This window comes from Austrofundulus limnaeus, unplaced genomic scaffold (assembly GCF_001266775.1).
Source record: "Austrofundulus limnaeus strain Quisiro unplaced genomic scaffold, Austrofundulus_limnaeus-1.0 Scaffold17, whole genome shotgun sequence".
NCBI classification, from domain to species: domain Eukaryota; kingdom Metazoa; phylum Chordata; class Actinopteri; order Cyprinodontiformes; family Rivulidae; genus Austrofundulus; species Austrofundulus limnaeus.
The window spans coordinates 860,796-873,708 of record NW_013952419.1 but is presented as its reverse complement, the minus strand read 5'-3'; the positions used below and the strand labels follow the sequence as shown (position 1 = coordinate 873,708).

The window sequence follows — 12,913 nt, the reverse complement described above, 5'->3', positions numbered from 1 at the left end:
CCGACGGGTCAGAGCCAAGGTGGACAGGAGAACTCCAACATCCTGGTCCTCCGCTACGGCACCGCCCGCAGTGGGAATCCCTACACCTGCTACGCTAAACACCCACTCCTGGTCCGACCCAAGACCTGCAGCCTCACACTGGGTCAGAGCTCCTCCTCACCGTACAGCCAACAGATTTCTTGTTATTATTAAACCAACACATTTCTGTGTGCAGAGGCCCCCGTGTTGCTGACGCAGCGCAGAGTGGTGTCGGTGTTCGAGGGGAGCGACGTGCAGCTCACCTGCAGACTGAGGTCCAACTACCTGCCTGCCAATGAGATCACCTGGTTTAACAATCAGGGCGACGACGTCCGGGACACATCCAAGTACCTGCTGCTGCGCACGTCTGCGTGGGCCAACCTGACGGTGAAAGACACYGACGAGACGCAGGACAGTGGCGAGTACAGGTGCTCCACTTCAAACGCCGTGGGAGGAGCTGAGGTCAACATCACTTTGGTGGTCAAGAGTAAGAACCYYTTTCATTTCTTATATACGTCTGACATAATTGGGAATGTACTTTCTACTCTTCAAGAGTTTGGTGCTAGAAGAGCAATTACATATGCATTACAATCATCTCTTTATGGTGTATTAATGCCGTATGTTTAAGTAGATGTGTTCTTATTGGTAACATGCAATTAAAGGTACGAATGAAGATTTGGCAATTGTTTCAGGTGGGATGCTCTTCCTGATGCAACCACTGACCTCTAATCTTCCACAGTCAATGGGGGGACACTTCACTCCCTATATGGACTAGAATTTTATATGATACATATCACAACATGAAATATCGCGACACTGCAAGGTGCTTTATTGGCTGACTGCTGCCAACTAGTGGTCGGAGGCTAAAATACGACAGTTTTTTTATTTACTTTGTGAATGTAAAGCAATGATTTAATTTAAAAAAATCCCTACATGATATTTGCTGCATAAACTGAATCATAGAGGAAAATAAAACCGTTACAAATTGTTTGTGTTCCTTCTGTGTGGTTCATCAAAAGTGGTGTGATTTATGATGTTTTTAACAAAAGTGCACATTTCTGTCCAGAGCACCCCATGCCACCTAACGTGACCCTGGTCAGCGTGACGTACAACAGCCGGCAGCGTAATGAGGTGGAGCTGGAGTGGCAGGTGGACAGTCAGGAGGAAGGAGGCTGGACAGGGTTCCTCCTGGAGCATCGATGGGTGTCAGAGCGACCGAACAAGAAACAAAGCAGCAATGATTCCCAGGTTCAGAAGGGAGAAAGGGCTGCTGCTTCCCAAGACTGGTACCAGAGCCCCATCCAGGACCCAGGGGTCAGGAGTTACACGGTACGAGGACTCACCCCAACTGTGACCTACCAGTTTCGTGTCACACCCATCAACTACAGAACCATTGGAAATCCTTCTGTGGCAAAAACTCCAGGTAACAGAGCTAAAAATGATACAACTTCACAGACACCACACAGAAATACATTTCCTTGTCTCCTATTTTTTTTCCTTTGGTGAAAGGGGTAACATTTAACTTTTCAGGCCATGACAAAACCATGACATTATTTCTCACATATCATAAATTTGATAATCAGAAAACAACAGGCTTCATGTGTTTACAGTGTGATGTTAGGTCACGCTACCCTCTGGTGATACGGCCTTCCAGTTATGATGAGGCTGYGGGTCTTATCTGTGTTTTACTGATGAGTTTTGCTCTAACGAGCTCACTCTGACAATCTTCGGTCAGACAGACTCTGCTGCTGGAAACGGTCTCATCCCTGGGATTTACTGCTTCCTTTTTCTCTTTGGAATAAACAGTTAAAATTCAACGTTCCYGGCCTTCCTGTCTGTCATCATTTTTTGCCAAGATAAAAAACCACAGTGTTTCATCAGAGTTGTGCATCTTTATCTATATTTTGCCACTGTGGTGTTTTTTTTTTTTTTTTGCAGTGGAACAACACAACAACATGTATCCTGCTGTGGTTGGAGCAGCTGTCAGRGGGATGCTCTTCACAGCCATTCCTACAGTGCTGCTTCTCATTTATATATTCCGCAACCGCAGCAACAATCCCCGTGAGTCATACACAAAAATACCAAGCGTGTTTACATTAACACATGTATAATGTTGTGTTTCATGTTTTCTCCTTCAGGACTACATGCTATGCTGTTTGGCTCGTAAGTAATGAAATATTATTTGTATAATATCTATATAACCATCTTCTTGGGCTTATCACACAGGCACGTTTCAATCATAACAATAGGTAGTAATTTTTACTTTCATCTTATAAACCTTTACACAGTTTCTAATTACTCAGTTATTCCAGTATATCCCAGCTGGAAGTGACACAGTCTGCATCATAAATCGCTTATTTGAAAATAACAAAATTCTAGAAAAAAGACTGACAGCAATGCAAATGTTAAAATAGCATTGCATAAAACACTTTTAAAGGGGACATGTCCTGCAAAATCCACTTTTAAGTCGTCATATACATTTTGTTGTGTACTTTGAGTCTCTAGGAGTGCAGAAAGGTTCAACTTAGCCTCTCCTGGTACTGCGTAGAAATCTTTATATTCTGTCATATTTCTGTGATATTTTCTGAACTATTAGGTCACAGAATTTGTGACAAAATGTTTAAATAAGGTCTGGACTTATCATCTACATGTTGGTGATCTTCATTCTCCTCTGGCTCCAACATGTCAGGTTGGATGGACAAGTCTTCTGTTGTTGATAGCTTTTAATTTATTTATAAATAAAATGTTTCTGCYCAGCTRGTAAACCCCTCTATCAAACTAGAATGGACCAATCTAGAAGCTGGAGGGGGTGGCATGTGAATCGCCTTATTTGCAATTAAAAAGACAGCCTCAAAACGAGTTGATCTGAGACACACTTCAGAAAAGAGGTGAAGGAGGGGCTTGTGGAGTTACAGTAAGGAGGAATTCAGACCAAATCATTGCAGTTCAARTTATAAAGACCCCCAAGTGAATGATTTAAATGTAAAAAAGGAGGATTTAAAGGCAGGGTATGTCCACTTTAAAATGGCAGCAGTGCAGTGTAGTCTTGGTTCCACAGATTAGTTGTTGATCAGAAATAAACAGTTTTTCCAAACTGTGGTCGATCAAAGAGCTATRTACAGCAGGTAAGATATTAATTGTTTATAAACTTTCATCTCAATTCCACTAAGATCAGAYTAAGAACCTAAAATCACTTTTTTAAATATATCTGGAGGCCTGATTTTTAACTTATCTTACTATCTTATTGCTGTGACTTTTCACACTTGCATAACTGGTTTTGGTCAACAATGGTGGGTTAGATACGATACTAGCTTCAGAAATCAGCTAAGCTCATATTTTTATGAAATTCTAATTATTACTATAATTATTTCTATCATTATTATTATTTATTCTTTATTCTTTTGGGCTCGTGTACAACTAGTTATCTACACAAGCCATTCATTTGTTTTATCTGGTGCTTCCAGGCTGCACAGCCAGTCCAGAGAAAACATCAACCACCCAGAGGATGAACTGGTCAATTGAAGAGGGTGGGATCGAGAACGTCGGTGGATCCTTTGCTCCAGGCAAGACAAACCCAAATTAAACACATTAACTGTTTATCTTCCTGATACTGAAACACAATGTTTGTCTTTTCTAGAAGCAACAGAACCCAAGGTATTGCCATCTTTTTTGTTTTACTTGTAAATCTTTTTATGATTTGACATTAAAGTGTTTTTAAAGATAGTAGACTGTTTCTACCTTCACGAAGACAACAATCKCATTTTTGTGAGTACTTAAAAAGTCTCTTCTTTTCAACTTTCTGCAGGGAGAAACAAGATGAAGAACGAAGCAGACAGATGAATCCTGCCAGTGTGAACYTCTCACTTTCACTGATACACCTCATATTTAATCTGTAGTATCACTCTGTTRTGTCACACAATCACTTAAAGCAATACATTATGTACTAAAACAAGATCTGATTTTTCATTATTATGTTCTTTAAAATAAGATAAACTTTGGTTTGATCCAYATAATTATGTTTGTCTAAAGGATCTCTGCTGCTTATTTTACTATTTAATTTCATAAATAAAAAATGTAAATTTCCAATAATTGGGCATTTGTTTTTCTGTTTCAAAAAGCTCATTACCCTTTAGTGTGATCGGTGCAGAAGTCAGTTCTTCACAGGTAGATCTGAGGATCGGACAGGGATGGATTCATGGATTCAGCATCATTTCTGTCAGGAAGCTGCTGAATCATCAGCCCAGATGACTGCGTCTTCTTCTGGTCAACCTCCTGTCTGTAACAAGGTTAACTGTCAATGCCAGCATATAGTTCACATTGGTGAGAGTGGAAAGAAAAAACTTCCTTGAAGAAACCTCCAGCAAGACTAGAACTAGAACCAGGACAGGCAATCTGCCTCAACTGGCTGGGTTTGTGGGGACAGGACAGAGATGCCGAAAAACATGACTGATCCATGTGAAAGACAAAGWAAACACATTATTAATAGAATYGGACAGGAAAGAGACACAGACAAACACAGAAGGGCTGGTGCAMGWGTATTTTCCTCTGGAAGAGAGACAAAGAAAATATGTTATTGATAGAAATAATCACAACAAACATGTAGASGAGAGAGACTAAAGACAGCAGCAGAGTGAYGAAATGTGCTCAGTTTGTCCTCCAGCAGTCTAAGTCTATKGCAGCAGAACTAAGGAATAACTGAGGAAACTTAAGTCTAACTATAGGATTTATCAAAAAGGAAKGTCTTCAGTCTAATCTTAAAAGTAGACAGAGTGTCAGCCTCACGGACAGAAACTGGAAGTTGGTTCCACAAGAGAGGAGCTTGATAACTGAAAGCGCTACCTCCTACTTTTAGAAACTCGAGGAACCACAAGTAAACCTGCAGTCTGAGAGCGAAGTGCTCTGTTAGGAAAGTATGGAACAATAAGATGTTTAACATAAGGTGGTTCTGGAAGATCTACATCCAAACCAGCAGTGGTGGGCAACACTAATCTAAAAATTAGTTCCACTAACCCTAAAACACTAATTCAAATATTTAGGCACCCTAATTCTAAAGAACTAACYCACTGAAAATTTAGCAAAAGCTAATTCTAAAGCACTAAAATAACCCAATTAACCCATGGAACATTCTCCAACAGACAACATGAGTCCCATACTGCCAGGCTGCTCTCTTAAGACTTATCATTGACATTCTACAGCCTTTCTTGAGTTCAAATACTGTCACCTGGTGGATAAGTGACACACACATGAACAAAATGTGTGACAGCTTTCACCTTCAGTTAACATTAACATTTATCAATAACATTTATAGACTTCAATTAGTGCTTCTAAATTTAGCAAGTGCTAATACACTAATAAATTTTAAAATTAGCAGAAGCCCTAAAGCACTAATCAGAAAATTAGTTAGTGCTTTAGGGGAACTGTGCCCACCACTGCAAACCAGTTTTAAAARGTTATAAATTTATTGATTTCAGTTCTTCAGTGTGTCCAAATTTTCTAGTTTTATGTGTTAAAATATATTTAGTTTTGTTATATTTTATCTAATACGTAGTTTTGTTCAGTCATTTTTTAAATGTGCTCCTGATTTTAATTTGTTTTGTTTGTTATAGTTTTGTCTAAGGCTTTTAAATCTTATAACCATAGATATATTCTATTATTTTCTACATTCTATGGTTATTACACTGTAATAAAACCACGACRGTTGTCTTCGGTAGTCTCTGGTTCTTACACCTGGCTCCTGTTTGATCGTCCTGTTARTCATGTTCCTGTCAACGTCATGTTCTGCTCTCCTTGGATTCCTCCCAGTTTAAATATTAAAACTCAAGTTTTGATTCTGAATCTGGCTCTGACTTGGGTCCAACATGACACTTTAATGACCTGGCAGCTTGTTTCCTGCTTATACCTGCAGAGGCAAGAGAAGAAAAACATGTTGTACATTTGGTATTCTGAATCGATTTTATGCCTTGTCAACCTTTGTAAAATTGAATGCTGTTTTTTTATTATTTGTAACCAACGACCCCCGTGGGTTTGTTACTACTTATGACATCTGAAAACTTCCGTCTGTCCTGAGAGAGTAATGTAATAAAAAGAAAGAAGAAAGGAGAGGATTGACAGAGTTTTTTATGGGTCACCAAAGGGGAATGAAGTAAGAAGAGAAGAAAGAAAAAGAGGAGTGGAACATGTAGTCCTGTAACATCATCACTGAGACGAGAGTCATGCAAAACAGAAGAGGCTGACTCACGTCTTCCTCATCCTCATCATCAGACTGATGATCTGCTGCAGCAACAACTGAGGGAAGGAGAAAAAATATGCATGTTAAAGTTTTGAGCTGAAATAAAATGGGTTTTTAGTCGTTTTTACAGTCAGCATCAAATTTAGAAAAATATAAATATGAATGAATGTGAACATTTTTTATTTTTCTGAGCATTATTTTAGTTTTTTTTAATTTTCATGGGATGTTGAGACTCTTTTTAACTCTTCATGTAGTTCTGATCTAGTAAGGGAAAACCAAGCGTGACTTAGGGAAACTGCTTAAACATGTTTTAAAACAGACTTCTACTGAACTCCAGAGATAGAATAGGCTATARTATATTATATATTTTTATGTATTTCCTTGCGTATTTTTTTAATGGAATGACTAAAACCCTCGTCCATCATGAAGCTTGGTGTGTGAAGTGCTCGGCTCTTTCTCGCAAGCTGAAGAAAACTGATCTCTGTCCTGCATTCATTCATGAAAAACATCTCATATTACATTCTCATAGACCCACTTAGCAATCCCTCCTCTTCTTCCTATTATATAAACATCTAAACTCGTCCGTGAAATCAGGGTGGGGGTGGGGGGATAAATAAAAGAAAAATTAGTAACAGGAAGAAAACTTTAATGTTGGAACATGAATTGTTGCCACCACAGTGCAATGTCAACACTCGGATTAGAAAAATTGGAGACGCCAGATTTTTCAATCTACTTTAATCCAAATCCCATCAGAGCAGTTTACTCTGCCTCTTTAGTTCACAACGACCTTTGACATCAGAAAATGAAACCTTGGATTGTAAAGTTCACCTGAAAGGACCGGACTCATATTTGTCTTTAGAATGGCATCAAAACAATAAACAGTATTAAAAAAGAACAACTAATTTTATCTTGTTAGTGAGAAGATATAAAAAATTCATCTGCACTAATGGTGTGATGGAAGTTTTTATTAACCTTGTAATTTTTTAAGCGAAAATGACAAGAAACCTGTAAAATAAACGCTTTTCTCATTTAGTTTATCTTTTAAAAATGTATTTTTCAGTTTCAAATTTTCATTTTAGTATTCTGATTCGACCAAATAAAATCGAAACAATGAATATTTTAAACAAAACCCTGATGTGAATGTCCTCCATGAAGGAATGCTAATAAATAACAGATTTATTAAATAGTCCCTGGTTGAGTCGGTTAACGTGCAGTTCTGTACAGGTGTGTTTGTGCCTGTGTAGAAGGCCGACCCGTCCACCTGTGAGTCGGTTCTGCATAATGAATGAGCTCGGTATCATCGTGTTATTCTAACCTCAAAGAAAGAGGGACGGAGAGCAAGAGAGAGAGAGAGAGAGAGAGAGAGAGAGAGAGAGAGAGAGAGAGAGAGAGAGAAAGGAAAATGCATCAATAATTGAACCCAAATCAGTTTTAGTGACCCTCTTGTGTTTTCCTGCTCTCAGTCTAACAAAGTCACTGCTTTCAGCTGGACTCTTCAAGAAACCCGAGGGTCTGAGAGAGACCGGAGAGACGTGAAAACCAGACTCAGGCTGGGAGGGAAGGGGACAATGTACTGATTTTGGGGTCTGGGATCTTTTGGGTTTTGGATTTCTGTAATGTTTTTTTTGTCGTAGAGAAGCTGCTGGACTCAGGATCATGATGATATCATGGTGGCCGAACTGCTAGGGCTGGCCTTTTTATACCTGACCACCAGTCCACTCACCTTTACTGCGCATGGTAAGGATTTACTGGATACTGGTCCTTGTGGACCACCATCCTGCTTGTTTGTTTCCCTGCTTTGTCTCACCTGATTTGAATAAATGAGTTCTATCTGGCTTCTGTAGAATCCGAAGACCTGTTGAAGAGCAGGGAAACTTCATTTTCTAAATATCTTTAGTCTTTATTTACTTATTTAATCACATAAAGTACATTTACATTTTGAGTTTATTAATAATGCATATGAACACAGTTAAAAATTTGTAAACATTATAGAAATGAAGATTATAGAAGAAGTTTCTAACTTGTAAGAGATTAAAATGAAATTTATGAAGAAAAAGCATGTTTCAGAAGTAGATTTTGATTGTAAAGAGTAAAAGAATCCTCTAGAAACCTGTTTCACATTCCTCTTGAATCTTGTATTGTAATCAATCCTGCAGCTGAACCCTGGCAGGGCACATGACACCAACCGTCTCCATTTCTCTAACACACACACCTTTGCAGGCGTATCGGTGTATCCTGTCCCGACCGCAGCCGTGGAGATCAATCAGAACTGGGAGGTGGTTTATCGTGACACCTTCGTGTATGGAGTGGTGGGGAAAGCTGTGATCCTGGAGTGTGGGACCACCGTGCCTGACATGTACATATGGAGCTTCACCAAGCCCGGCACCGAGGCCATCAGAGCGGTGGTGTATAACCTGGGGAAAGGAACCGTGGTACAAAAGCTGGCTGAAACACTGGGACAGCTGACCATTATCTCCAACAGTGCGGCTGTGAGCATCGACAAACTTCCTCTGGCTGCTCAAGGCCTGTTCACCTGCCAGGCCTTCTACGACATCAGCCAGGAGCCCAAAGTCTACTACTTTTATGTGCACCTCACTGTTAGAGGTGAGACTCCTCACTTATCTGCCTCAGATAGACACATAGCTCAGGGACTACTTTTGATCAAGCTGAATGTTTTAACACATGAATGTTATTTAAAAAAACAGTATGTGGAAGTATAAAACATACAGGAGAAACTACATGAGAAAACAATAGTGTTTATGCTGATTCAGCATTTACACAGTGTTACACTTCAGTCTCACCAGCTTATTAAGATTGTCTTAAAGTACAAGGTGAGTCAAAAGTCACAGGACACCCTTTTATTTTGATCCAATATGGCGGCTTTCGAGCTGGTGGCCATGTTAAAGACATAACCCAAAGCAGGGGTGTTGAAATTGTTTTCACTGAGGGCCATATAWTTTTTTCCCCATTATTTAACCAGGCAAGTCCCATTGAGATCTCAGATCTCTTTTTAAAGCGAGGTCTGGGCCTGAAGGCAACCTTTTGTACATATTTTTAGGGGTGGGGGAAACTGGAGTACCCAGAGAAAACCCATGCAACCACGAGGAGAACATGCAAACTCCAAACAGAAAGACCCCAGGTCTGAACCTGGGGTCAAACCCAGGACCTTCTTGTTGTGAGGCGTAAGTGCTAACCACTGAGCCATTGTGCTGCCAAAGGATTGTAAGGACTCAAGCTGGATAAGGACTGTAGTGGTCCTCAAGTTGTAATTAACTTGGACATTTTATGTTCAGCTAAACATAAAACATCTCATTGTTCCTCATTGCTAAGGCTTAGCATTGCTAACAAACAATAACTAAGCTCTAWGTGGTATTTCCTGCATAGAAACAATGTTTTAACACYTCTTCTTATAAACACTGAAAAGTACGACTGAGTAAATGTAACATAAATAATACAGAAATACTATTAAAAGAAAGAGAGTTTTACTCACTGTTGAGTTGTGGTGAGTAGCTGCTGTCTTGAATTCCGAACTCTCCCACTTTCTGACAAGGAACCCCCAGTGAAGGGGTGTTCCAGTTTAAATGTACAACTTGTGAGWGGGAAACTCCCATTTCCCAGTAAAACTGGGCCACAGCGAAAGTAGCAGTAAAATAGTTTTTACACGGGGAATTTTGCTGGCTACATCTAAACTCTGTGGTCCCCACTAGGTGGGGTGCCTTCATTTTGCAGGTAAAAAAATTCAACATGCATCATGGGCATTGTAGTTTATGGTTAATGCTGCCTTTTAAGCAGCATACTCATTTTAAGACAATACATCCTTTAAGCTCTAGCAGGCCATGAAAAATGCCATGGTGGGCCACATTTAGTCCACTGGCCTTGATGTTGACACGTGACGAACACTTGCTGGTGTATTTAGATGTCATTTCCCTTTTCTTTCTGAAATAAAATGGTGTCCTGAGTGTTTTGGCTCGGCCTGAATTACAGGACAAAATGTGAACTGTCCCTCTCGTTGTACWGTGATCCACACCTGTGTGTGTTTCTTTAATGGCAGTCCCGGTCACTAATCCTTACCTCCTGATGAGTGATGCATCTCCGGTGGAAGGATCCACCATGTGGATGCGATGCAATTTGGAGAACGGGACSGAGCCCATCCAGTACGTGTGGCAGCACGAAACCCGCAGCGGGAACYTCACGGTCCTCGCCCAGGGCAACAGCAACCAGATCAACGTGACAGACATCAACAGGAACCACACCGGCTGGTACCGATGTGTGGCCAGCAACGCCGTCAACAGTGAGACGTCCAGCCGACTGTGGCTGGACACCATCTGTGAGTGTCAACGAGGCATTGCTGTTGCTTTCAGCGTTCTTTTACTGAGTGCATTCATGCTCCACAGATGGTCCWGATGTTCCTCGGATTGACGTGACTCCATACAGCATAACGGAGCGCGGATACTCRGCTCTGGAGCGAGAGACTGTTTCYTTGATGTGTCAAGCTCAGTCCAATCCGGTCAGTCAGTACGTCTGGTTCTACAACAACTCCCAGGTGTATTCCGGACCACAGTACACCATCACCAAGATCCTCCGCATGCATACTGGAGACTACGCCTGCTTAGCACAGAACACCTACCTGAACAGGCAGTCCAAAAAGACCATCAGCCTGACCGTCTACTGTGAGTGTGACCTCTGGCCTTTTGCTTTWCTTCTGCTCTTCTGGCAACATCTAATCTGTCTCCACTCTGCAAAGTGTAAACACTGCATCTAGGTTCCTTCCTCACTTGAACTTTTCGTTTTAAGCGTCTTTATTTTTCTCACTCATTCTTCTATTACCTGATACCAGAACATACTCACTTCAAAGCACACACATGCCTACATTTAGACACACTAACAGCAGAGAACGAAGGCGCCGCAGACCTATGCTGCTGRTTGGAGCATCTGAGAAGTTGATGGGACTCTGACAGGTACATCATTTTAAATAGTCGCAATATAGACTGGCTGGAAATAACTATCAGTTTTTGACTTTACAGATTTTTTTTCTTCTCCAATTAAAATAAATTTTTTTTACAAATCTTCATTGACCGTTTAGCACATGAAAAGATGACCAAGTAAGATGCTCAATTATGAAGAGATCCTGATGATTTTATTAACATCCCATTTTGCACATCACTGCTCCGTCATGTTACATGTTCTCCCTACAGACCCTCCTGATGGTTCCCCKTCCTGCTCCGTGGAGCCGGCTCTGAATCACACCTCTCTSAGACTGKTCTGCTCCTGGCCTGGTGGGTRCCCCTCRCCYTCRCTCCGCTGGACCGGATACCTGATCCAAGCWGGACAGCAAACTAATCTACAAACTGGTTCTGACGTCTTGTTGACCCCTGAGAGCCTGAGTCCTGACAGCAGCTTGTTCACATGCGTGGGCTCCCACCCTGCTCTGAAACAACAGACTCAGTGCAGCACACGAGCATGTGAGTACAGGAGAGGTTCRAGAGGTGACAGGAWGTTGGACTGTAATTGATTGGAGACTTCTCCTCCATCAGATCTTCCTCCTGCAGAGCCGGTGTGTTTRGCCTARGTGACKAGCACTAGACAGTATCTGATGCTGTCCTGCTCCTGGGATGGAGGGGCCCCCAAAGCCTTGGTGTGGTGGGAGGGYCCGACGGGTCAGAGCCAAGGTGGACAGGAGAACTCCAACATCCTGGTCCTCCGCTACGGCACCGCCCGCAGTGGGAATCCCTACACCTGCTACGCTAAACACCCACTCCTGGTCCGACCCAAGACCTGCAGCCTCACACTGGGTCAGAGCTCCTCCTCACCGTACAGCCAACAGATTTCTTGTTATTATTAAACCAACACATTTCTGTGTGCAGAGGCCCCCGTGTTGCTGACGCAGCGCAGCGTGGTGTCGGTGTTCGAGGGGAGCGACGTGCAGCTCACCTGCAGKCTGAGGTCCAACTACCTGCCTGCCAATGAGATCACCTGGTTTAACAATCAGGGCGACGACGTCCGGGACACATCCAAGTACCTGCTGCTGCGCACGTCTGCYTGGGCCAACCTGACYGTGAAAGACACYGACGAGACGCAGGACAGCGGCGAGTACAGGTGCTCCACTTCAAACGCCGTGGGAGGAGCTGAGGTCAACATCACTTTGGTGGTCAAGAGTAAGAARCMGTTTCTGATCATKATCCTAAGGCTTTTCAAGCACTGGTTTACTGTTCCATTAAAGCTAGGATGTTGTGCTAAACAATAATTTGAAAATCGTTTTCAACCGATATCAACTGAATTGTCTGAGGMATCGAAGGCGATGGGCATCCAGTTTTGTTTTTCAGCCTTACATGCAGAGATTTTTCCAGATTTTCTGTCTTTATTATGAACGGTTGGCCATGAAATCCCTAAAATCTCTCCTACAACGCTGTTATTGCAAGTATGACTCAGCCCCCTGTGAGCAAAAGGTGTGAATCAGGGCCCCAACAATGCCCAACACAAATGGGGAAAGAGAGACAAAAACAAGGGGACATTGAACCCCGCTTGCACTCACTACATACACATAACAAAACACCAAATAACCACAGCCTAAGCATCCAAACCAATAAGTCAGGTGATGGGCACATGACCCTCTATGAACAATAGAGCTAATCAAGCCTATTGTTAGGCGATGGCCCTCTTTTGCAT

General features: G+C 41.8%; 2 protein-coding genes and 1 long non-coding RNA gene across 3 annotated transcripts in view; all 3 read left to right on the top strand.

The window, feature by feature from the left end:
* Positions 1–1,710, top strand: part of LOC106514015 (V-set and immunoglobulin domain-containing protein 10-like) — a 10,442-nt gene extending 8,732 nt beyond the window's left edge. Inside the window, exons 7-10 of the mRNA XM_014003091.1 lie at positions 46–142; positions 215–505; positions 1,085–1,441; positions 1,673–1,710. Coding sequence (XP_013858545.1) covers positions 46–142; positions 215–505; positions 1,085–1,441; positions 1,673–1,710 — 783 coding nt within the window. The remainder of the gene's footprint in view (positions 1–45; positions 143–214; positions 506–1,084; positions 1,442–1,672) is intronic.
* A 182-nt stretch (positions 1,711–1,892) lies between these two features.
* LOC106514076 (uncharacterized) lies at positions 1,893–3,666 on the top strand. Its single transcript, XR_001309860.1, has 3 exons — positions 1,893–2,079; positions 2,157–2,181; positions 3,483–3,666. It is a non-coding gene; the product is annotated as an uncharacterized LOC106514076 (long non-coding RNA).
* Positions 3,667–7,721: 4,055 nt separating this feature from the next.
* LOC106514014 (V-set and immunoglobulin domain-containing protein 10-like) overlaps positions 7,722–12,913 on the top strand; it is a 9,159-nt gene continuing 3,967 nt past the window's right edge. Inside the window, 7 exon segments of the mRNA XM_074559730.1 lie at positions 7,722–7,984; positions 8,468–8,851; positions 10,299–10,574; positions 10,642–10,917; positions 11,443–11,709; positions 11,782–12,039; positions 12,112–12,402. Of these exon segments, the coding sequence (XP_074415831.1) occupies positions 7,915–7,984; positions 8,468–8,851; positions 10,299–10,574; positions 10,642–10,917; positions 11,443–11,709; positions 11,782–12,039; positions 12,112–12,402 (1,822 nt within the window). The 5' untranslated portion in view covers positions 7,722–7,914.